The sequence below is a fragment of the Rhyacophila brunnea genome, unplaced genomic scaffold (genome assembly GCF_057557595.1).
Source record: "Rhyacophila brunnea isolate RB1 unplaced genomic scaffold, BYU_Rbru_1.0 scaffold_3, whole genome shotgun sequence".
Lineage (NCBI taxonomy): Eukaryota > Metazoa > Arthropoda > Insecta > Trichoptera > Rhyacophilidae > Rhyacophila > Rhyacophila brunnea.
The window spans coordinates 26,863,249-26,887,752 of record NW_028232965.1 but is presented as its reverse complement, the minus strand read 5'-3'; the positions used below and the strand labels follow the sequence as shown (position 1 = coordinate 26,887,752).

Genomic DNA, 24,504 nt, shown 5'->3' with positions numbered 1-24,504 from the left:
GACAATTCTTATATTAAATTGTAAAAATGATAATGACTGACATTTTTATTACATTACAATCAGATCTCAAAGTATATTTAATAAGTGAAACAGAATAAGATCTATTATAGTGAGTCCACAGTCAGCAAATTATTTTCATAGAATTGTTATTATAAATGCACATAAAAAAAAGATGTTTGTGCATTTTACAATTTAATTTTTGTATTAATGATTAAAATATATGATTGCATTTAATATTTGATTAATATGCGAGCAAGCATAAATAAGCAATATGCTTTGAATTGCTAGAAATGTTTTCACTAAATAATAATTTCAATGAATACAAACAAATTAATGAAATAGATAAAATATTTAATAACTAACTATTCTAATGATATATTCTTTTAAACTACCTTATAAAAACATTAAATAGCTAGACCTTAGTAAAAATATTTTAGGATTAGTATTACACAATGTAGAAAGATTTTTTTATAGAAATTTACTCGTTATTGTAATAGTATATTGTTGGTTCGTTGATTTGTTGGGTGGTTATGAGTTCATCCATGTCGTACCAAAATTGAGCAAAAAATTAGCAGCATTTATTTTTATTTACAAAAAAGCAACCACATTTTGAATGACAAAATAATCAGAACATTTATTGCAAAAATACACTTTTTTTATTATTTCAATGCTTTATGTATCAACTACTTTATTATTGGTCTTTATGGCAGTGAGCGGTTACATTTACAAACGACAATCATTATTGAATTTGTTATCAGATCGAGTACCATTACGAAATAGAAAAAATACAACATGCAAAAATGTATTTCGATAAAAATTACTTGATAATATGACACCGAGGGTAAGATAAGAATATTATAAATTGGAATAATATAAATCACAAAACATTAATACTTTTACATCATACTGTGTAAATACTTTAATTGATAATAATGAGTTTTAAAATCTACACAAATCGAAATGAATAAACTTAAAAAAAAGCAAGATGAATAGACATGTTATAAAAATAATCAACAACTTTTAATCATAAAATGGGTTTTCAACTAATGGGTCATTAAACTATTATTTTATGTATACCTTAGATTTGAAAGTTTATACCTATCGGTAAGTTTCATTTACTCTAGTCAAAAGTAACATCGACAACATAGAACATCACTACATAAATATAACATTATAATGTATTATCTTATTAGTCAATTCGTTCCAGATAAGTAATCATTAAGTCTAGGTATTCGAGTTATAGATCCAGATAAGATTGTTCACTATAAAAAAGTGACCTAACAGATTAATCTATCTACATAAAGATTCTTACGAAAGTCTCATTATTCATTTACGCTCATTAGGTCCGTCCAATAATAAATTTCACCTCACAAATTCAGTAATGAAGTTAATTTCCAACCCGTAGGTACAAAGTAATCAATGATTAGTAAAAAATTTGAACTTCATTCCAGTTTCTTCTCTTTTTTGACACATCAAAATTTTAATTATATTTTGTACAAAAGCATTAGGTGCCATTAAATATCAAAATATCTTTAGACCGTTGATTATTGTACCCATTACAAAACTGCAAAGTGCTAACGCATGTAATATTGGAACCCTTATGACCACAAGTCTGTCCGTTTGTTTTCCTACTCACAACCTCGTAATTAAACTTATTACTTAATTAAGAATATAAAATTCCTTAGATTTTAAAGATGACGGGGTTTTTACTTCTTGAGCCTTTCCAAAAAACTGTCTATTTATTCAGCAAAATGTGACACATAATTAATAAAAATACTGATAGATAATATGAACCTACTTCAGAAATCGGAGAGATTAAAGATCATGAAATAAATAACAAATATGAATCAGATAATATCTATTCAAGAGATTCATCGTTTACGATAATTTAATTAGATTAGAAAAATACATAATTTGGAACCGCCTCAGAAGTTAAGAAATCTCTGCACAAATTAATACTAATTAGGGTCAGTAGCTTAATTGGCGAAGCACTCGCACAACTATGACAAATTTGTTCCAAACTATGACATATTTTTCATGAAAAATATAGCATTTTTAAATCTTGTCTTCAGTCTTGAATAAAAAAAACAATTAAAAAAATGAAAAGCTATTTTTTTAAATCTCTGTTACAGTATCATGTAGAAATGAGGACCAATGACTTTAAAATGATCATTAAAATGTAATAAATTATATTAAAATTTAAACCAATTAAAATATTTTTGTATATTTTTGAATTTACAATTACACAATCCCATTTTCGTCAAACTTGAAACAAATTTGATAAAACCCTTATAAAAAAAAAACAATGAGAATTACTTATGTAAACTAAACTTTATATTGTAGCGTTAACATATGGAAGTCAAGGGAAATTAATCAGTCTAAAAGTTTCTTAGTTATACATTGTTCAATAAAAACAACCGCATTGCACCGATATACATTTATATCATAAATAATTCAAACATACTTCTAAATTATAAGATCATTGATTTGAAAAATGATTTCAGCAGTTATTTTAATATAATACATTTAAATATCGCAGATACAAAACGTGGTAAAATACAGTATGTATTGCAACGTCAACATTGTAAATTTCATTATAATTATATGAAATAGTCAATTATCGTAGATTACTAAAAACACATAAATTTCACTAATTAAATACACCAAAAACTTAAAATTAAATGATTAGCATGACTATAATCCGCTTATGACAAGTGTACTTATATTATCAAAAGCCGAAACTATTAATATATTATACCTAAACTTAATATACATTATAAAAAGTAAAATATCATGTCCAGGAGATTGCCGCTGTCAACTTGAAAAATTTCTGCTATGATTTAAAAAATTGTTTTTAAATGTCATAAGCATTAAATTTGATTACTAAAACTGCATGAGTAAAAACGTGAAAGGATTGATGATAAGAACCAGCTATTTCATCTTTTGAAAATATTGAGTATCAAAAATTTATAATTTTGCGGTGCTAGAGATGTTTTGACGAACAGAGAGTAGGTAATAAGGAAATTTATTACTCGGTTTCGTTTACCTCTCAAATATTTGAAAAAGACAAAACTTCTCACGAAATAAAGAATAAAATAAGTAAGATTAAGAAAAATGAGTATGACTTAAAAATTAAAAAAATAGCTTACGACTTGCAATAAAATTAAATCATTGATTTTGAATTACCTTAAATAAACAATGGAATGTTAAATTATATAAAATACTTTAGTGTGCCAAAATACATCTGTCCAGCAATGATTTTCATAAAATAATACGTTTTTTTCTAAATTTAGTTTCAGATACTTTTATTGCAGTAACACAGTATTTTTTTAGTAATGAATACACATTACATCTTATAATCAGTGATTATCATTGTTTTCTTGCATCTTCATTTTGGGTGCCGTGTATCCGTCAGGGTTGATGATACCGTTTTCAGATTTGTCCATTGCGCCGGCTTTAGGTGGTATAGGAGGAGGACCGTCGTCAATCTCCAAATCGGCATCGGGAACGATATTCATGAACTGATCGAGTTTAAAACTGGAATTTATGGCTGCCGCATAGCTGCCGTTCAGGTCCGGTGTCCTGTTGAAATCTCTCGAATCCGAATTGTAGTGGCACGTGGCAGGGTGGTATTCCTCATACGAAAGATTGTTGAATGCTCCCGAAAGTTCACTCAAGCTCGCTGTGGATATTCCTGAGTCCCTGAGATCGGGAGTGATCGATTGTCCGTTGCTTTCTTCCTGCTGTGGATGTTTGTGCATCCGCTTCGGTACATTTGGAGGCATAGTATCCACTGACCCACGCTTATCGGAAACTAAAAAGAAACAATATTTTTATTTGCATCATCTAATAATTCTAAATATTGTCATATCATAGATTAATCTCATTGAGTGCAATAGTTTATTACGACACTTAATTAGATTTTTATTTGACACGATGATAGTATCAGTGACATCAACATTGCCATTATCATATTATAGCAGAATTAACTACTTAGTATTGACAGCATTATAACTTAATCACCTACGTAGGTACTTAATTTTATCATTAAGGATGTTCATATTAAAAATTGCAATTTCATAGAGACATCTATTGACCATAACACGAAACATATCATCACGAAAGATTAGAATATATTCCAATACAAATTACCTTCCATCTTGACTAGATGTCACTTATTATGGTAATTACATTATTAATAATAAATATTCTAAAAAACCTATGTAATTATTACAGTAATTATTTAAACAGTGGTATATATATTTTTTATAACATATTGTATTATATTTCTCTATATTTTGGGATATTAACTTGCATGGGTGTTAATAATACATTTATTAGTATGTATTATTAGTATTGATCGATTAAAATATGTTTAAAGCTTAAATTTGACAATAAATTTATAAGCCTCATCATCTTAACGAAACATAATAGTTTTCTTTATCGTAATAAAATACAAAGGAATATATATTATGTTGATAAGCTTACTTGAGGAACGTGGCGGAAGAGGCGGAGCCGGTACGTCATTCATAGTTGTCGGTGAGACGCCATCATTATCGACATCCCTAAATTAACAATAAAACACAATTAAAGGCATAAATATATAATAATGTTATTGCACCCATAATGGCCGAGGTTTGAATCCCAGTTCTGGCAAACATTCACATGTTGTTTTCAATTTGTGTTTGTACCCAAAGTATGAACCTAATATGTAGGTTGTTTTCTTTTACTTCTCGTAAAATAAAACCTGTTGATACAACCTCAATATGAGGTCCATAATAATTATGACCTTCTTAGGATCGAACATAGTACTTATATAAATAGAAAATTTTATATCTTAGTTTTAGAGGCATCTATTGTCGATGAGTCAAATTAATCAACATTTAAAATTTGGTTTAGTTCTTTACTAAGCAAGTGTAGAAAATTTATACTCGTTTACAATAATAATAAAATTATATAATTAATATAATTCTATAATTATAATATTTGGATCCATCAACGAAAATAACATTAGGAGGTTGAAATATAACAAGAAACAATAATATTCACTTTATGGGAATGAAACAATCATGTGCCATATAAATAGCAAAGGCTGCGTTGGATCGGCCACATATTCGATTATTCAAGAGATTTTACACTAAAACAGATAAATAAGATAATACCTACTTAAAAACTAATGCTTGGAACAACTTTCGTAATGAGTGGGAAATTTTAATCTCTGGTGAAAAAATGTTAGAAATCGAGGCATTAAAAGCGAGAGGAGTATTATGTATGTGAATGCAGAAAGACCAGAAACCTGACGATATACGCATACTCTAAGGGGAAAAAGACCTAAACGGCTGAGACTGAAATAACATGAGTGTGCGTAGAGATTTGAAAATGCTCAGCCAAAAGAATTAGAGAGCAGCAGCGCTAGATCGTTCGAGATGGATTAATTAGACAGAGTACATAGATAGAGTAGACAAGGGTTGTAGAACCTAAAAGGATAGATATCTCTATTATGCTGTTTTTACACAAGAATATTATTAATTAAAGAAAATTGTGTTAAGTTAATTTAATTATAAATTGTACATTACAAACCTTGACAGTCTTGTAGGTGGGCGAACAGGTAGTGATATTCCATCCACTGATTCTGAGGTGTACTGCAAATGAAAAAAAAATATTGTATATTTATTATCAATAATAATTAATGAATTTCAGTTTCTAGACAGAAGTATAAATATGCCAATACTAAGATATAGACACAGTACATAATTAACAAAATGTATAAGTATGTAAGTCAAAGCTCTACACTTACAATAGGTTTAGTGTAAAGATGGGCATCTTCATAATTAGGAACCTCCACTGATTCGGTTTGGAGGCTTTGTGCTCTTCTCTCCACAGGCAATGGTGGCAAAGGAGTGCTGGAAAAATACATAGAAATTATACATACAATAATAATTATACAAGTAACTTCAATTATTGTTACGGAGAACGGTATTTATTTTAAGATCAAGGATACAGACATGAGTACAGTTATTTAGAATGCAGCCGATAAGGTATCGACCACGTGAAGGTAAAAGTCCGACTGCCATAGGTAACCCGGCCAACCCGCTCATCGATGGCTTTCTCTTTCCCACAAAGACGTCTCCAGCGAGGTGCACGGTGCGACCTTCTCGGAAATGACCCACAACATTTTTGGTAGGTAAACTTTTAAAGGTAGTCTAAACACAAAATAAATGAAACTTTAATATTAGAGAAATTGCAGCTAACTCATTATATTTAATCGTCAAATGCCAGTACTGGATTGATTTCGGTGGGGCGTTCAGCTTCTAAAGTTGTTCGAATAAATAGTTTACCGCGAAATAGAATGTTGATCTGAAAAAAATATTTTTGCTTACTTGACAATACTCTCTGACTGTTGCCGTTTCATTTTTGCAATTGGTCCGAGCGATTGCTTCAATTGGCCGAATCTTTCAAGCAAACGTCTGTAAATAATTTTTCAAATAAATGATTATAAATAACGAATAATCACAACCAACAACACAAATACTTTTTTTGTTTTTGATTTTGATGTTTTATAATATAATGTATTCCAAATTTACATTTTACTATGACATAACCACATGAAAAATATCTAATTATTAGTATAATAATATGTAGTGTGAAACGAGCCCACAATAGGTTGCATCTTTAGTGAGCTAAGTTTCGTTTAGTTAAGATAAAACACCAGACCATCTTTAATGCTTTTGGATTAGGATACCTATCAGCTTCTTGAGAATCAGTACCACAATCAACATAAAAAAGATGCAAAGACTGCTAGGTACATATCAGAATAATCCATTTTGCAATCTGATAACAATTTATAGCAAACAATATTTTTGAAAGGCCTAAAAATCAGCATTGTTGCCGTACCTGTGCAGTGGTTGAACACTCAGTGGTGCCAGTCTGCCGTGTAGAGCCAAAGCAGCTTCCAGAAGTCTAGCTTGAGCAGCCAACAGAGCTTTCAATCTTGCCACTTCATTACTGAGGCGAGGCCAACAAGCCAAGAACTCGTTACACAGAAAGGCTTCTTGATATTTGCTCGGACCGCCCATAACATTTGCATCGATAATGCCCTAGAAAATAATCAATTATTCCTTAGAAACACTTCAAAGTACCACTATCGAATATTTTAATGCGCTTAAAATTTAATGTTTACTTTACCTGTAATCTCATTGAAAATGGATTAATATTTCGGGAAGGTTCTGCTGTATATAATGCGACCAGCTGTCTGAGTTCTTTTTCAACAGTTTCCATTGTTTCACAGGCATACTAAAAATAAAAATCAAAATTGATTTAGGAACACATAAGATTATACGTAATATGTTAAAAAATTGATTACATATATTATATTCTACGATTGATAAATGGGCATACCTGGATAGGTGCAATCTCCTCCATTGACCGATGTACTACTTCGGACCAGCGCAAGATGCCTGGGAGTTCATTTTCGATGACGAGGGTACTACGCTCAATCCAGAGGGTCTGAAAAAGAATGGGAATAATAAAATTGTATAGTACATCATTGTACAGACCTACAAACTTATCTGAAGAATTGATGGGGGAGCCACAGTCGAAAACTACCCAATCAAGACTCGCAACTGGACAGAATCTGTAAGGTACCTAGCTCGTAGTTCCATTGTTGACCGTTCTTCAGATAAGTTTGTAGGACTGTACTTATTTGATTAGTCATTTTAGTCATCATTTATAGCATTTTTAAAGTTATAATCAACCATTTTGTAAATAACTATGAGTGCAAAAAGTATATATAAAAGTGTTTCTGTGACTAAGAAACATTCATAAGTGGCTAACAGAACAATAGCTCGATATAAGTATTTTTTACTGAATTATTCATAAATAAAATATTTTAATTCATTCGTTTCATTTTATTATTTTTTAATTTTATATTTATTAATTATTTAATATTTTATTTAATATTTTATAATTATCTTGTTTAATATGAAATTATCATAAAATATTGTTAATATAAAGAACAAAAAAATGTTCTTAGATCCAGTTACATTTTTTTTATACACTTAATTCCTTGAAGAGTCTGGTTTCAATGGTTTCAAGTAATCTGGGATGTCATCGGAATCAATTACCAGAATGGCGCAAAGTATTGCTGTATTATGACGTAATTATTTCTCTGTACTGATACAGACATTAAATTTCAAATCAACACAAAGTGTCAAATTTTCATTGCAAGAAGACAGTACATACCTTAAATTCATTGTCTTTATCGACAGTCCCTTTGTGTTTAGGTCTATCGCAGTGGAAAGTCTTGAGATGGTGCGAGAGGTAATGCCGAGTGAGGACTTCAGGAGCCGACGGAGCCAACCCACCAGCGCCGGGAGCTGCCACACCGCGGACATTGCAGATTTGGATAACTAAAAATTAACATCAACAATAATAAATAATCGCAGACAATGATTTGAATTACCATATCTCCATCGGTCATGTATATGCATCCGCGATTTATGCACGGGTACCTTCCAATGAAAAGATTTTAGTGCCATACTTTCTTGTCCCGAAACGAAGCTGCATGGGACTGATGTAGCAACCATGCATCTTGGTGCTTAAAGAAAGAGTTTGAAAGTAAAAAAAAAGAATCTTGACTTGCTCTGCCGTCATTTATCTATAGTGACATGAAGTATCCTCTGTACCCGTATACTAAAGAGTTGCAAGTGATGAATCTACGGAGGAATCGGAATTATTTTGTCCTCCATATGAGGCAAAAAACTTTTCAAATGCCTCAAATTAATTGCAAACAGTATAACAAAACAAGGAGTTAGGTTGAGTAGTTTTCTTTGATTGAATGATAGCTTACATTGTCCATCAGAATGTAAAAGGGCATCATCAGGTGGTGAATTCTTCATGAGTATTTGAGCGGTGGGAAATTCCGCTTGTAATCGTGCTGTAAAGGCTCCAATCCTTTCGTATTCAAGACCTCGGTATACAAATTGCTTGTTCTGTAGAAAGAAAGAAAATGAAGTTCAATAAATACAGTTCCATTTGAATAAGACGATTTTAGAAATGATCGTAGAACATATTAAATTAAAACATCAGTTGTCACTTACCCTAACAAACAATGGGAATCCTTGTCCATAATAGCCGACTCGGAAATACTCCGGATCAGGCCTGAGTTGAGTGAGGATGTGTTCATGGAATCTTGCACGGGTACGTAATACGTGAGCCAGTTTTCCATAGTCATACAAACGAGTTTCATATAATTCAGCCAACTCCTTGCAAAGAGGTATTCCTGCTTCCCAACACTGAAATAAAGAAACATTCAAATACAATACGATATGTAATGATGACTCTTGTAGTCCGATGCGTAAGGCACTGGCTTATCATACCAAGAGTTCCGGGTTTGATTCCCGGTCTGAACATAATACATATTATAAGTACATGATTTTCTCATGTATGTGATTGTTTCACCTTTATTACACTACTGTTTTATTACTACTACACCACTGGGTATAGATATTTGCTGATTGCTGCTAAGACATACACAGCCATGATGTTGTAATAGTAAGGCTATATAGCTCAAGTACCTTTCCCCTGTCAAAATATTGCAGAATTTTATGGTAAAGCATCTCTTTCCGCTCCCATTCTGAGGTGTTTGGATGATTAGGATCTGCTACGGTATTACTGCTATCCCAACTCAGCATATCTGCATACAACTGGAAACATCAAAATACTATTAGTGTTATTACGATGACATTAATTCATTTTAATTGTTAAATATAATACTAGTTTTAAATTAATTTAGTGAGACTGGTGAAAATAATATAAAGCATATTATATTCCCAAAATCCGGTAAGTCTACATATAGTTAAAATCTAACAAAAAATACATACATATCGACTGTAGAAAGGAAAAAGGACGTAATCCACACACATCAAATTTTACAAAAGGCACAAAAAGGTTTTTGTTATGGTTTTAGGTCAAAGTTAAAATACAAAATAGACATAACCGTGAAGTGCATGATAATAATTAATAATTTGGTTTTTATATTCGTAATCTGATATTAAAATTATTGAGTTAATTAAAGAAAAAACCCACAAAAATGATGGTTAAGTCGATTTTTCCAGTTCAATTCCTTATTTTTTTTTTTAATTGCCAGCTAAATTTAGATAACAAATCGACATTTGCAGCTTACATCCTTTGGACACAACATTTATTTAGTCGTGTACAATGTTATTATTCAATAAAACCTATTTTGAAAAAACTGAGGGTTACGTCCTTTTTCCTTTCTACAGTCAAATTCTGTGTGTAGCTTCACACAATTTCACACAATATGCTCGAGACCCGCCAAAAGCATACGTAAAAAATGTTTATAACGTAATATATTACAGAAACCGATTAATTCGAATGATATAAATAAATGCTTATATGTCGAATAATATTGCAATGAAGGGTACATCACCTAATAAAAATAGACATATTATTCTAAATTGAAAATACATTACAATGGAAAGAAGAAATTGATTACTTATGCTTGAAACAAAAAACCATCGATTACCACAAATCTTGAATTGTGGATTTATCCCTATTTGAAAATAAAAGCTTCATTTGTACCTTCATAGTGTAACCAGCCTCTGTATAGTTTTCAGCTGCCAAATGAAGGTCATGTAAACGATAAATATATCGCAGATAGAGCTCCTTTCTATCAATTTCATTCTTGTAAAAGTTCTGAAAACAGAGAAATAAAATTAAAATTAATCACCTACAATGGAATTCTTTTATTTTATACCACAGAGTATTTTATACAAGAGTAGGTATGTATTATGAAAATGAGAATGTTTTCTGTGAATTTACCAGCAGCGCTGACATAGTATGCTGGTTCTAAAAGAAAATTGATGTATATGTCATAATTTTGTTCATTTAAGATTGCTGAGAGAAAATAATATAACACAGTAGGTAAGAAGGTAGTTTTTAAACTTTTCTGATTCACAATCACATTGATAATAAAATTAGTGTAGATAAAGCAGTGACGTCCCTAGATAAAATGCCGCCCCTAGGCAGCGCCAAAATGCATCCCCATTTTTTAATACTTACAATATTTTTATCATCCTTTCATGAGTCCAATATCTAAGAAATGTGTTGTATTAATACATCACTAACAAAATATCAGACTGTAATTATTCCCAAATCTGGACGTGTCGTTTCTGGTCACCAAGGACGTCGAAGGGCGACGAAAATAAACTACAGTAAAACCTCGTTAATACGAATTCCATGGGACCGAAAATCGAAAAAAAATTTGAATTACGAATTATAAAATGTATGGAGGCAAAATATAAAAATTTTGAAAAAAAAAATTTTTTTGATTTTCATTAATTTTGTTTACGATCATAGATTATTTCCGATTCCGTGTGTGTTAATGGGTCATAAAATGTCAGGATTATTCATATTACCTTCTTAAAATAAGTAATCTATGATGTTTTAAGAAAAATCTGTCATAATTTTCAATGACTGGCTCATGAAATAGTGTAGTTTATTATGATTTATTGAATATTTTTGAATCTAGGACTCTGAAATCATTTCGAATTACGAAATTCGAATTAAAGGTATGGTTTTATATGAAAATAATGTTCAAGGGACTTTTTTTTTTGCGAAAATTTTGAATTATCCGTGTTCTTATTAACGAGGTTTTACTGTAGATATCGCGAACCTGACTAAACCAGTGAGCTGATTTTTTTAATGGAAAGATATTTTTGTTATTACTAAGTTTAGGTAGCTATCTCTATATATTTCAAATGATTCTCCTCGATTTGCTACCCTTCGAGTAACTGCCGTCCCCAAGCGGTAAAATAAAGGACTGTCCTCTAAAATAAAAGATGAATGGTCACCGTAGCGATAAGGGAAAAGTAGTTTAAATATAGTTATGAGCTGAAGAAAACGGCCACCGAAGTATACAAATCTAACATTGTATCATGAATCAAAAAATTTAATTAAGATTGTTTGTAATTATAATTGTTTTCGAACAGCCAATAGCAACCCTTCAATCCCACAATCCCACAAGTTCTGGGTAGCAGTTTACTTTAGGACAACATGTCAGGGCGGGATTTTAAATTCCACTAATTCTTCAAGTGTTCGAAAAAGGTAAATATAATATTATGTCGTAAACTTTACCAGTAAATTAACTGTGCAAGCCATCCTCTTGTCTCTGTTTTCTTCCCCCTGCAAAACTGCACGATAATCCAAAAGTCTCTCCAGCAGACGAGTTACACAATCAACAAAAGCAGCGCCTGCTTCTCTCCAGCCACCCTCTTCCGCTTGGACACGCTCCATCAACCTATTCCAACACATTGTTTACAAGAAATCAAAAGCTACTCCAGAGATTATAAATCTATTCCCCTAACTATTGAGGCACTTTTCAAGAACTTTTATTATCCAATTATTATCTTATTTATTAGTCTTGATGATGTTGAACCCTATTTTATTTCATTTCACACAGATACTGCAATGACGATAGTCACAAAGAAGATCAAAATATTTATTCACAAATATTCACTGCATTCATATTTTACAATTTTGATTTTATTTACAAGAATTTCTAATAATTATTATAATATACCTGTTGAACTCCTGCCATGATGGGATTATAAATTTATCAGTAACACCAAACATTTTAATTATCCTTTAATATTTAAAATCTAAAAATCATTCATGAAGACATACAAAGCGGACATATAAAACAATAACTTGCTTTTAAAAAGCAGGGAATGAATGAATGAATCATTCGGGTAGGTAGGTATTTAACAAAATAATACGATTGGTAAAAGAAACTATCAAATTGAAATAAATTAGAGGGAATTAGCAAACGAAACGGCACGAGTAGCTCTAATTTGGCAGTGTTCACATTTCGAATACTCACACTGCACTGAGATGTTCCCTGTTGAATATGTCCCAAGAACGGCATGTAATAGTAAACCATATTATGAAAACTGAGATTTAGGACTGTGACTCAAAACGATTATTCACACAAATTATTATTGGTGAGAATATGTCACACAGTGCGGCAATATGATCTACTTTTCATTAAATTTAGCAAATTGACACGTGTTACCTAACATCAAATTCCAAAAATTTTATCAAGAGATTTGTAGTCATATTTTCAAATTACTGCTAGATAATAACATTATTAACCTTTGTTCTGTGAAATCTAAGGGATTTTTGTTATTATTTTCTTAATAATAATAATTTTGTAAACAAAGCAGGTAATGTGGATTTTCCCAACATCTTCCCAGGTTAATTGAACAAACATTACATATTAATATCAAGACAAGATAGTGAGCATCTGTAATAAGGTTTTCCCATGGTCATATATAATATATACACAAATATAAAACATTTGAAAGACAGATTCCGTTTGACGATAGTTTTAAAATAATCTAAGAAAAATATTATTTATTGTCACCGCATAATCATTCTCAAAAATATAAATACACAGTGAATAATCACCTTCAACAAAATCACCTTCAAATAATACCGACGATCATATAGGACATAAATAATCATTGTGTCTCAGAGTCTTCGTAAGTCAATGACTTACATAACAAATTTAAACTAGTTTAAATTCAGTTCATAAACAGAAATAATGTCATTCAAAGTAATAAAACTAACAGGTGTGTGTTAGAAATCGAGTGAAGGGTGTTAATTGGCACAGTAATTTCAGAGGCCAGTAGGGTCTCTAATTGATGACCAAACAATGAAATATTACATAAAACCAATAGGAGAGTACAATTTAGATAGTATTAGGTTGCGTGCACACAACAAACACATGTGGATGTGACAGGTCGTAGGCCAGATGTTCATGGCATGAACTGTCTGTACAAAAAAAATGGATGCAGGAAAATGTGGGCAATCCGAGGCGTGATAAGGTATTTAACAAAAGAGGGTATATAGTGCCCAAGCATTACTTCAACAGCTAGTTACGAGGAATGTGAAGTCTACAACATATGGTCTGCCTCACCGCACATTTCCCATTTACAGACTTGCCGAAATGACGTGCATGTCTGCAGTTTATCTCCCGCCGATTACTTTCCTGCACCTAGTAGCTTCTGCAGTAACACATCTTTATTTCTCAATATATATTCTCCATGTCCAGACAGTCCATGACATGAAGACCTAGCCTACACCTGTCGCACCCACAAGTCGTTATGTGGAAGCAGTCTTAATCTCACTCGGCTGTATCTACATTTAGTTAATTGCTACATAATACTTTTACTAAATCTAGTGTGTTTATATATATTTTGAGAGGTGAAAGAAGTAGTGTTGTTAGAATAAGAAATATTACATACATTGTATTGAAAAGTCTTCTGTATTCATCATCAGCCTTGTTATCGGAGACGAGTGTATCCAATCGATCGACAAGTGCCGCCTCCAGTCTCCTGGCATGTCCGGCGGCAGCTCTTTCTCTCGCCATCAATTCAACAAGAGCTCCGAGGGCAGCTCTTCGCAGTTCAGCCACTAAAGTCACTTCCAGGAGTGGGCCGACCATTTCACCCGCCAAGATTAGCTTCTGATCACCTATTATAATATAATGACAATAAAAATGTAATAAGTGACATTATGTTCTTACATTTCAAGTGTTGCACCGATTCCGGCTCCCAATTTATCAATGCTCTAATTACATGAAGAAACATAATCCCTGTCGTATAATAAAAAAACCACTTCAAATCTGTTAGGAGTCTAGAGTAAAATAGAAAGGAATTCTATTAGATAGATAGAGTTTCTATTCTTGCCAGACCAGACTCGATGTCCGTGTCAACGATTGGTTTCAAAAATTACCAACAACTGCTTAAACATGAGTCGGAGCCACAGGCGCACAAGATTGCATGGTCACATTTGCTATCACTCAAAATATTCTTTAAACAGACAATGATGGTGATATTTTTTTATCTAGGCCTGCGTATGACTTCTAATACTACCAACACAACTTAAATCATGATCCAATCACAACAAGCATTGAGACAAAGAGACATTGGGTATCATTATCATTTTTACTATAAAGCAGAGCATTTGAATATACGAGGGTGGGTCAATAAGTCCTTAGAAAAGCCGACAGGTGGCGCGACTAGTACTGCAAGCGGTTTGTTTTCATGCAGCGGCACTACCGATTCAGTATGCTGCGAAGTTTCAATCAGATTGGTCGGGTTGTTGTGTGTTTCTCGTACATTTAAAAAAAAAATTTGCTTGTGGAAAATGGAAAAATGGAAAATGGAGAAAATTGAGTTTAGAGTTGTTATTAAACATTTTAATATAAAAGGGTTAACAGCAAAGGAAATAAAAAATGAGTTGGATTTAGTTCACGGCATATCTGCTCCTTCACTTGCAACTATTTATAACTGGTTAAATGAATTTAAACGTGGTCGTACATCAACAAAGGATAAACCACGCTCAGGACGTCCTGTAGAGGTGACTACACCAGAAATGATCAATAAAATCCACGATATGGTGTTAAGTGACCGAAGATTAAAGTTGAGTGAGATAATTGAGGTTACAGGGATCTCAAAAGGTAGCGTCATTTCTATTTTACATGACAAATTGGGCATGAAAAATATTTCTGCAAGATGGGTGCCGCGTTTGCTCACAGTCGACAATAAACGCAGTAGGGTGGTGGCCTCTAAAGCTCTGTTGTCGCTCATGCAACGCAATCCGGATGAATTTTTTCGTCGCTTTGTGACTGTAGATGAAACATGGATACACCACTATACTCCCGAGACGAAAGAACAGTCAAAGCAGTGGATTGCGAAGGCAAACCATGTCCAAAGAAGGCGAAAACCGTAAAATCAGCTGGTAAGGTTATGGCTACTGTATTTTGGGATGCGCGTGAAATTATTTTCGTTGACTATTTGGAAAAAGGAAAAACAATAACAGGGGATTATTATGCATCTTTATTGGACCAGCTAAAAAACAAAATTGAAGAAAAACGGCCTCATTTAAACAGGAAAAAAATCCTCTTTCATCAGGACAATGCCCGTGTTCACACATGTTTACGATCAATGGCTAAAATTGAAGAATTGAAGTTCGAATTGGTCGACCACCCACCGTATTCGCCAGATTTAGCCCCCAGTGACTTTTTCCTTTTCCCAAACTTAAAAAAATGGCTAAGTGGACAACGTTTTTTTTCAAATGAAGAAGTCATCGATCGGACAAATGCTTATTTTGAGGACCTTCCGAAAACTTATTTTTCTGACGGTTTAAAAAAAATTGAGAAACGTCTAACCAAGTCTATTGAGCTCCAAGGAAATTATGTTGAGAAATAAAAAAAAAATACAAAAATAAAACCTGTTTTAATGCTTTTTTCTAAGGAATTATTGACCCACCCTCGTATTAAGGCTATACCTGCATGATCTAAAAAGATCGTGACTAGGCGATGCGCGGATTGTACAAATGATTTTCAAGTACATGCGGAACGTTTTTTAGTCATCTTTACACGATTTAAGAATATATTCGTCCGACGCCATCACCAAACAAATTGACGTGCAAACAGGTTGACTATCGCTCTCCGGATGGCAACGCAGTCGAAATTTCGTTCCACATACAGTTGAAAATTATTTGCCGTTTCACTTATGTATGCTCTTAAGAGTTTTGCTGTTAGTATTAGGAATACATAGTAATAAGTCATTCGCCCAACGAATTCTGGATCAAGCTCCCAAGATTTCAAAGATGGGCACTCTAACACTACTCCACAGTGGGATTATTATACAAATGATAATTGACAGTGGTATGACAGTGGTGAGGCCTTCATCCAGGAGTGGATCGACTCTGGCTGATGATGATGATGATATATATACATAACTACAGAATAAGAATACATTTTGAAATCATGAATTCGAACAGCTGATATATTATTTTGCAAAGATCGATTGTTAACCACAATCACAAGAAAATCCCATACCCAAATGCAAAACAAATCTGAAATCTCACTGGCAAACTCAGAGGGCAATCCTAACCTTACTCTAATCTAAAAAGACAACTTTACTCTTAGGACTTGTCCATATGGCGCGTTTTGACTCGCGCGCATTCAAGACACACGTAACTTATTGAGCCGTCTACAAGCACACCGCGCCGTGACGACTATCGCACGCGGTCGAGGTACAGGTGACCTCATTGAGGTGTCCACATTCACTCGCGACAAGAGACGCGTCATGTGGATAAGGCCTTAAAGAAAACATATTTATGAAGCATTTCAAAATACACATTAAAGCCATTATTACCAAGATGTGACCACATGGAGAGTAGATGAAGTGCAGCAGGTACTCTTAGATCACCGTGAGCTCTCAGCAAAGGTGCACGCCAACCACGGCCCCACGCCTCGGCTTGAAGAGCTGGCTGTCTCAAGAACCTTACCATAGCTCCCAAATAAGCACTCCATACCTATAAATATATTCAGAAATTAGTATATTCTATTGAACTTGAGCAATTTAAGACATTTTATTGATAATTTACATTTTAAAGTGTTTTAATTTAATTATTCATCTAACTAAAACTAAACCTGAAAAAGAATTTTATAATCAAAGATAAACTTACAATTTAAAAAATGTTATAAAATGTGCTTTTGTTAGAGGGGTTATTCTTATTAGGTAGGTACTATATATTACTAATTTATATTTATGTGTATGATTAAAAGGTATCAAGAAAGATGAACAGTTCAAATGAACAATTCATAGTTTTATGACATAGATCATTGCCGACTCAAGTAGAAAGCCGATACATTCACAACGACTGGTCCTACTTTTTCCGCCCCTCTCGTTGTTGTCTATGGATGACCTGTCATTGTTCTATAGACTATAGAGTGCTCATAATGACGCGTCTGTCGTGTTCACACAGGGAATGGTTTGATTCGGATAGATGAGTTACATTAGCATACACTAGCATACACTAGCATTATTCTACAAATGTAATGCATATATCAATGCTATATATTTTTTGGAAATCGATATTATCACCGGTTTTCGTGTGAAGGACTAGTCTGACTGACAGCTGATGAATAACAGGAATGTATATTATTTATAAACAATACTGATAGTTAATATATTTGATTTGAGAATTTTTATAATTCAATTTGAAACGAGAAAGGGCAAATCAATATGTCAAGCAATCTGGGATCTGATTTTGACAGTTGAAAAGTGGACCGATCTTTGCTTGTGCTCAAAGATATGCTCAGGCTTTATTAATCTAAAGATGGCACTGCATAGAATTCATACACTCAAATAAAAAAAGTACCTGAACTAGGAATGTCAAAAAAGTATTGATACTCTTTGACAGATACTTCGATGTTACGTCAATGATCATATTTTGATAGGTACTGATATTTCAATACTTTGGTATCAATACATTTGTTTCGATAGTGATAACTAGTATCGATACATTTTGACATCTCTAACTGGGACACAGTTTTTCCCCCAAAAATTCACCTTAAAATCAGCTAATCAGCTAATATTTCTAATTTCAATATGTACTATCTTAAGAATTGGTTTACATCGTTTATATATATTCAAATTATTGACAATATTCTGTGTTCCGATCCTACTAGACAACTGGATTTTACCAATGTTTGACGAACTTTAAAATTTTTACAAATGGTGTATTCAGTTGAAAGTTAAGTATAATTTGGTGTTTGTGAGTTACCTGATTATCAAATGGTGGATCTGGTCCTAAGAATCGTTGGGGCAAAGGCGGCGCAAGCAATTGAAGACCTCTCAGAAGAGCTGCACATCCACTTACGCGCATCAATAACCAATCACTCGGGAAGACCTGTCGAATTCAGATATTGTCAGTGAATATAATAAACTCAAAATGTAGTACTAATGATGATTAATATTGAAAATATATAATATTATAATCCAACACATATATGTACAGCTTTTTCAATTTGATCTATTCAAAGTTGGTGGGGAAAATAAGTAACAAACGGTACAAACCTCGAGTTCAATAAGATGTGTAAATAACAGGAATGTTCTCATGAGAAAGTCTTTCAATGGCTTCTGAGCGAGAGAGTCGCAAAGTCTCATCAGTTGAGGAGCTTCCACCAGTTCCAATAAGCCCAATAAACAAGCTGTTAGAGAACCCTATAATAAAAATGCAACCGATGATTAAACAAAATACTACAGATAATTGAATAGTGGGAAAAAATTGTAAAGAAAATAGTAAACCTTTTTCTTTTTAAACGTTAGTGGTTTACAAACTTCTTTATGTATAAAGATTCTATAAAGATGAAAATATGAATTTTGAAATAAAGGTTAAATGTGGGTTTATGAAAACGGTTTATGACAATGGTCATGGTAACGATTAAGGAAGAACAGTTTACATTCTGTTATTACCTGAAGAATACTGCTATCAAAGCTTACGAATCTATCATTGTGATTGAACTAAGATTGTCTGAAATTATTAATATTCTCAAACAGCCTGCTTTGCACACTTTGAAAACCATTGCAATTTCATTAGCAAATCTCTTTTATATAGGCATGGTTATCAGACAGATTGTTCACAATAATACCTATGAATACTTTTGAAACCCCACATATTATATGATAATCTTCGTAAGGCTGAGAAGACATATTATGGCTCTGAAATACAGAAAAGAATTTTAGATTATCGAAAAGCTATCATATAAACCCCAAGACATTATTCCAAATTTTAGTTTTAACATGTTATTATAATTCTTTCTTTGTTTTTATGTTTGTATTATCTTGTTTCCGTTGTTGTCGTATTTTACACATCTTTATTTTTGACTGACCTGTGATAAATCATATGAATTTTTAGTTTAATTAAAATATTCTTAATGATATTATTTTGTAAATGGCTTACCAAAACAGGTGAAGTTCGGCCGACGAGATTAAGCAATGAATCAACGAGAGCATCTAATACTCCTAGACATAAAGCGTCAAGATGCGCAGGAGGGAGGGGATTGTTTTCTCGAGTGTTGTCGTGAAGAGCAGCTAAAGTTTCTCCAAGGAGCTCTGCACACTCTTCCAGTTCATCACGACGCGATAAATGACAGCGGACGTGGCGGCATATGGCAGCGAGTAGTACATTTCGAGATTCTGTTAACAACATAATATTTTATGAAACTAAATAACTTGCATGCATAAAATTCTGTAATGGCCAATAAGTCATGGCGAGTTTATTTACTCCATAAATTCTCATATATAATATCATAGACAAAGCAAAAAAATCGATTGAAATTAAGGATATTCTTCTTTAGAGATACAGCCTAAATGTATGCAAGTGAAGCTGAAAAAGGGCCCCTGGTCTACTAGTTTTCATATAAATTCCAAAGAGTCAAAGGCAATATTTTTTTGCATAGAAAAATAGCACTTATGATAAACTGAAACTCGCTTCAGTGATTTAGATTTTGTGGGAAACCACACACAACTCCATTTGGAAAAAGAAGGTTTTCATCAATATCTTCCATTGAAATGTTACATATATTCAGAATACAAATATATCTTTTCAAATTAACTGTGAAATCGTGAAATAACTCTTTCGAGTGCTATATCAGTCACTTTGGGCTGTGCTGCTTGAATTTCTTGTTGGTATAATTAAGTTGTTGTACTGTTGCCAGTCTATGTCTGACTCATTCAAATCTCGCTAATGTAAGTGACCAAGAAATCTTTCAAGTTGATCGAAATTATTTGCAATCTAAAAATGGTTTGCAAAAGGCACATTGATCTTCATGCAGTATAAGCTATACCCCAACTTGTTGAAATCTAATCAACAGATAATCTTCGACAGCCGACTTCAAACAAATTTCGATTACTGAACAATATCGGTCACCAAACCCCATGTTGACTTTCGAAAAAATATGTAACCATTACATTTTCCATAGTATCATGTACAGAACTTTACAGTAAATTGGATGCATTTTACCCTGATAAGAACCTAGACAACTTAACTATTGGTGTCTGCTGTCAAAAACATATAACGACGACGGAAAATATAATCGATGTATATTTTTTCCAAGTTCATTGAATTAAAAAAATGTTTATGTATTTATTATTTCTTAGTTCGCTGTGTTAGTGTGTCATTAAAATAAGGTTTGGGTAAAAAGCTTACCATCATCTCCAGTAAAGAGTTTAGTGGCAACAAGTTGTCTGGCGGCGTGAAGTCGGGCTCGAGCGAGGGCAGGGGGAGAAGCAGGGGCAGGCTGGGGGGCATCCAGCAGAGCGGCTGCTGCCCGAGCGCCTTCCACCGCCCCCAGTGCCTCACCAACCTGTTCCATCACGGCTCCGCATGACCCCAGCAGGGAGATCTGGAATAAATATTATTCACAAGCACAAATTAGGCAAACACTTATATTCATCGAAAAGAAACCAAACACATTTACAAATGAAAAGGACATGGTCAAAAGAAAGATGTAGTAAAAGATTTTTTTAAATATTGCTTCAATTGTCTCAAATTGCAAGTTCCTTCCTATGTTTAGACTAGGTCAGTGGTCGGCAAACCGCGACTCGCGAGCCACATGTGGCTCTTTAGCCCCTTGAGTGCGGCTCTGACACAAATGCTCTCTACCCTATTTTACATGGCTACAAAATAGAAGCAAAGAAAAACGGATGACGAAAACCGTGAATTTAAAATTGAATGGACCGAGAATTTCGCATTTATTCAAAACTTAAGTGTTTTACCGACCTGTATTATTTGTCGGTAAAAATTGGCGCATAACAAGAAGTCAAATTTGGAGGGGTACTTTACAAATAATCACGCGTCATTTAGCACTAAATATCCTGTCGGTGATGCAAGGAAGAAAACAGTTCAGGAACTTTGGAAGAGTCAAGAAAAATCATGTTCTGTATTTAATTACTGAATACAATCTTCCAACAATATTAATATTGCATGTTTTGTGGTTAGTAAAGAGATTTCTAAGAGAGGAAATCAACAGTAAATTGAGAACTCGTCTTATTGACGAGAACCTGGAATCATCAATAAGACTTAAAATTAAAAACATCAACATACAAACCTGACTTACCCAAACTTTCCAAAGAGATGCAAGGCTATTATTCACATTGAGTGTTTGTCAGTCATTGTCATGATTTACTTTTATAGATATCTTACTAACAATTTAATTTTTATCAATAAATAAGATCATTATCATGTATGATATCAAGTTTTATTCAGTGTACCTACCTATAGGTAAAATAAGACTTAAATCTTTAACTAAAGTTTATTAAGTTAATAAACAGTGTAGGTACCTACATAGGTATATAATTTCAGTTTAAGAAATTTGGCTCTCAAAAGAAATCTCAATTGTTGAAATGTTGATATTTAGCTCTGTTGACTAATGAGTTTGCCGACCACTGCACTAAGTGTTTCTGGTAGGTTAAAGATTTGCTATAACAAACTTATTAAATTTCACATATCAAATATAATAAAAAACGTGAAAACTACTTAACATTTTCGATGTAAAAAGGAAAGTGATACATACATACATTGTCATAATTAAAAAATTATATTGATTATTCTGAAACATCACTTTTTCATTAGGCGCAAATTACAATTTCTATGTTATTTTAGAATTGCAGGATCCCGGGATCGTTAGATTTAAATACTTATATGAATCACATGATCCAATTTTTTGGTACCTACATATTATTACTTCTATACCAATGACACAAATTGAATATCCTATTGTTAATAGAAAACCATTTGACATAAATAAGTCACATATTGTGACCCATATATTATCATATATAATATCTTCATGATATTATAGTTCAGCCTCATAACCCACATCTATCTCCAATCTGTAAGTTTGGTAATTTTGTTTTTAAATTTCAACAATTTATTAAAATCTTACCAAAAGATTCAATATGAAATAATTGATTACTGGTATAAATACTATAAGGTTTTCACCTGTGTTGGTAATATTGCATCAGTGGGTGGCAGGCGCAGCATGGTGGCAAGGGCGGCCGCAGCAGCCCGCAGATCTCTTCGGAAACTGTCTTCGTACTGCCCACCAGTGGCTCGGGCAAACAGCCGTCGGCTCTGAACAGCCAGCCGTAGGATTACTCCCAATGAACGAAAACACTTTTTGATTGGCTCCTGGTTTTCAGTTCCCAGTGCCCATTCGGCACAGTGTTGTACTGAACTCAACAAACCCCTAGAATAATACAAAATGATTATTAAATGAAACACACAAAAGACTCAATTAAAATGAGTTAAGTACAACAATTTTAATTAGAATCATAATTATATGCCCATGAGAGTAAATGTAGTGTAGTGTGGGACTTGCTATATCCAACTATATGCATTGTATAATTTAATTAAGAACTAATTTTACTACGATTGACAGCAACATTACATTTTCTTTTTATTTGTCATTGAGTATTAAGCTGAAATAATGTATTTCAAAATTGGAATATCCCATGCGACAAAAACTGTTCTTTCTCTGTCTTAAAATCCCATGATTTTAATTTATAGTTGATAGTTGCCCGGAAATACTCTCTATGGAAGCATATTATGTGATGCACTGTGAGATTTGCTATTTTCTCATGAAAAAAAAAATTGCTGAATTTTAAAATTTTGATATTCTGGACAACCGAATTCCGGCATCTTGGAAGCTAAATACTATCTACAGAGTAACTGGTAAGACACAAAAAAGACTGGCGAATGACAGGGATTCTTAAGTGTGAAATATATTGAGGTGTATGTCACAGTAAGCTGCCGCTACGGAAAAAAAAATGTGTAATGTCGTTTTTATTGGTGTTTAAAATGTTATTAGACTGATGCTCCCATCCCGTAGTACATTTTGAACCTTTAACACTCCCGTTGCCATGAAGAACTCGCACTTTATTTAGGCCCTTAAATCATGGATACCCCATTTATTATTATATACAAAAAAATCTACTTTTAGCTATTTGTAGATAAAATGCTTATGCGTAAAAATAAAAATGCACAAGTAGTTTAATTGAATGTTTTCTATATAAAATTAATCATTTTCCAAAGTCTGATCGATATTTTGATAAGACAGTGATAGGGCTATGTAAAAAGATATACGTTAGAGAAACCCACATAATAATTTTGTAAAGTGAGACACTATTATAAAATGTTATTTGTTAGAACAGCGAGACCAATTTATGTGTTTGTTCAATTTAATTATATGACTGATGGCTCGTATAAATCCTCCCATAATATAACGAACCTTGAAATTTAAAATGTTCCGTGCATCTGACGATAAATGCCAAACTAACCCTTAATGTAATGTTATTAGTGTTTATTTTATCATGTTAACTTTGCTTCATATGACGTTTATTCCTAAACACTTACCTTAAATTCCCGGTATCTCGGGCATGTCATAAAAACCTTTTTACCCAGATTTAGAAGAATACCAACCCTTATTACAAGGTCTGTAAAGTTTACATCAGTTTGTGGAACATGTGCATTTGAAAATATACCTACCTCGAGTGACCTGCACAAAAACGCACAGCAAGCGGTCGGTTTTCCTTTGTGCATATGAGTACTTGCATATTCTAC

The 24,504-nt window shown here is 32.9% G+C and overlaps 1 protein-coding gene across 2 annotated transcripts in view; it reads right to left on the bottom strand.

The window, feature by feature from the left end:
• Positions 1–2,231: 2,231 nt before the first annotated feature.
• Positions 2,232–24,504, bottom strand: part of spg (dedicator of cytokinesis spg) — a 158,776-nt gene continuing 136,503 nt past the window's right edge. Inside the window, exons 15-36 of one of the 2 annotated variants that reach the window (XM_085952372.1) lie at positions 22,885–23,131; positions 21,091–21,286; positions 19,843–20,078; positions 18,957–19,103; positions 18,664–18,789; positions 17,250–17,409; positions 14,328–14,556; positions 12,902–12,919; positions 12,157–12,319; positions 10,603–10,716; positions 9,576–9,704; positions 9,099–9,293; positions 8,849–8,990; positions 8,242–8,408; positions 7,399–7,506; positions 7,186–7,293; positions 6,895–7,097; positions 6,381–6,467; positions 5,798–5,903; positions 5,581–5,642; positions 4,489–4,565; positions 2,232–3,814 (exon numbers count right to left, since the gene is read on the bottom strand). In XM_085952372.1, the coding sequence (XP_085808498.1) occupies positions 3,360–3,814; positions 4,489–4,565; positions 5,581–5,642; positions 5,798–5,903; positions 6,381–6,467; positions 6,895–7,097; positions 7,186–7,293; positions 7,399–7,506; positions 8,242–8,408; positions 8,849–8,990; positions 9,099–9,293; positions 9,576–9,704; positions 10,603–10,716; positions 12,157–12,319; positions 12,902–12,919; positions 14,328–14,556; positions 17,250–17,409; positions 18,664–18,789; positions 18,957–19,103; positions 19,843–20,078; positions 21,091–21,286; positions 22,885–23,131 (3,475 nt within the window). In that variant the 3' untranslated portion in view covers positions 2,232–3,359. The remainder of the gene's footprint in view (positions 3,815–4,488; positions 4,566–5,580; positions 5,643–5,797; positions 5,904–6,380; positions 6,468–6,894; positions 7,098–7,185; positions 7,294–7,398; positions 7,507–8,241; positions 8,409–8,848; positions 8,991–9,098; positions 9,294–9,575; positions 9,705–10,602; positions 10,717–12,156; positions 12,320–12,901; positions 12,920–14,327; positions 14,557–17,249; positions 17,410–18,663; positions 18,790–18,956; positions 19,104–19,842; positions 20,079–21,090; positions 21,287–22,884; positions 23,132–24,504) is intronic. The other variant, XM_085952373.1, reaches the window with a different exon arrangement.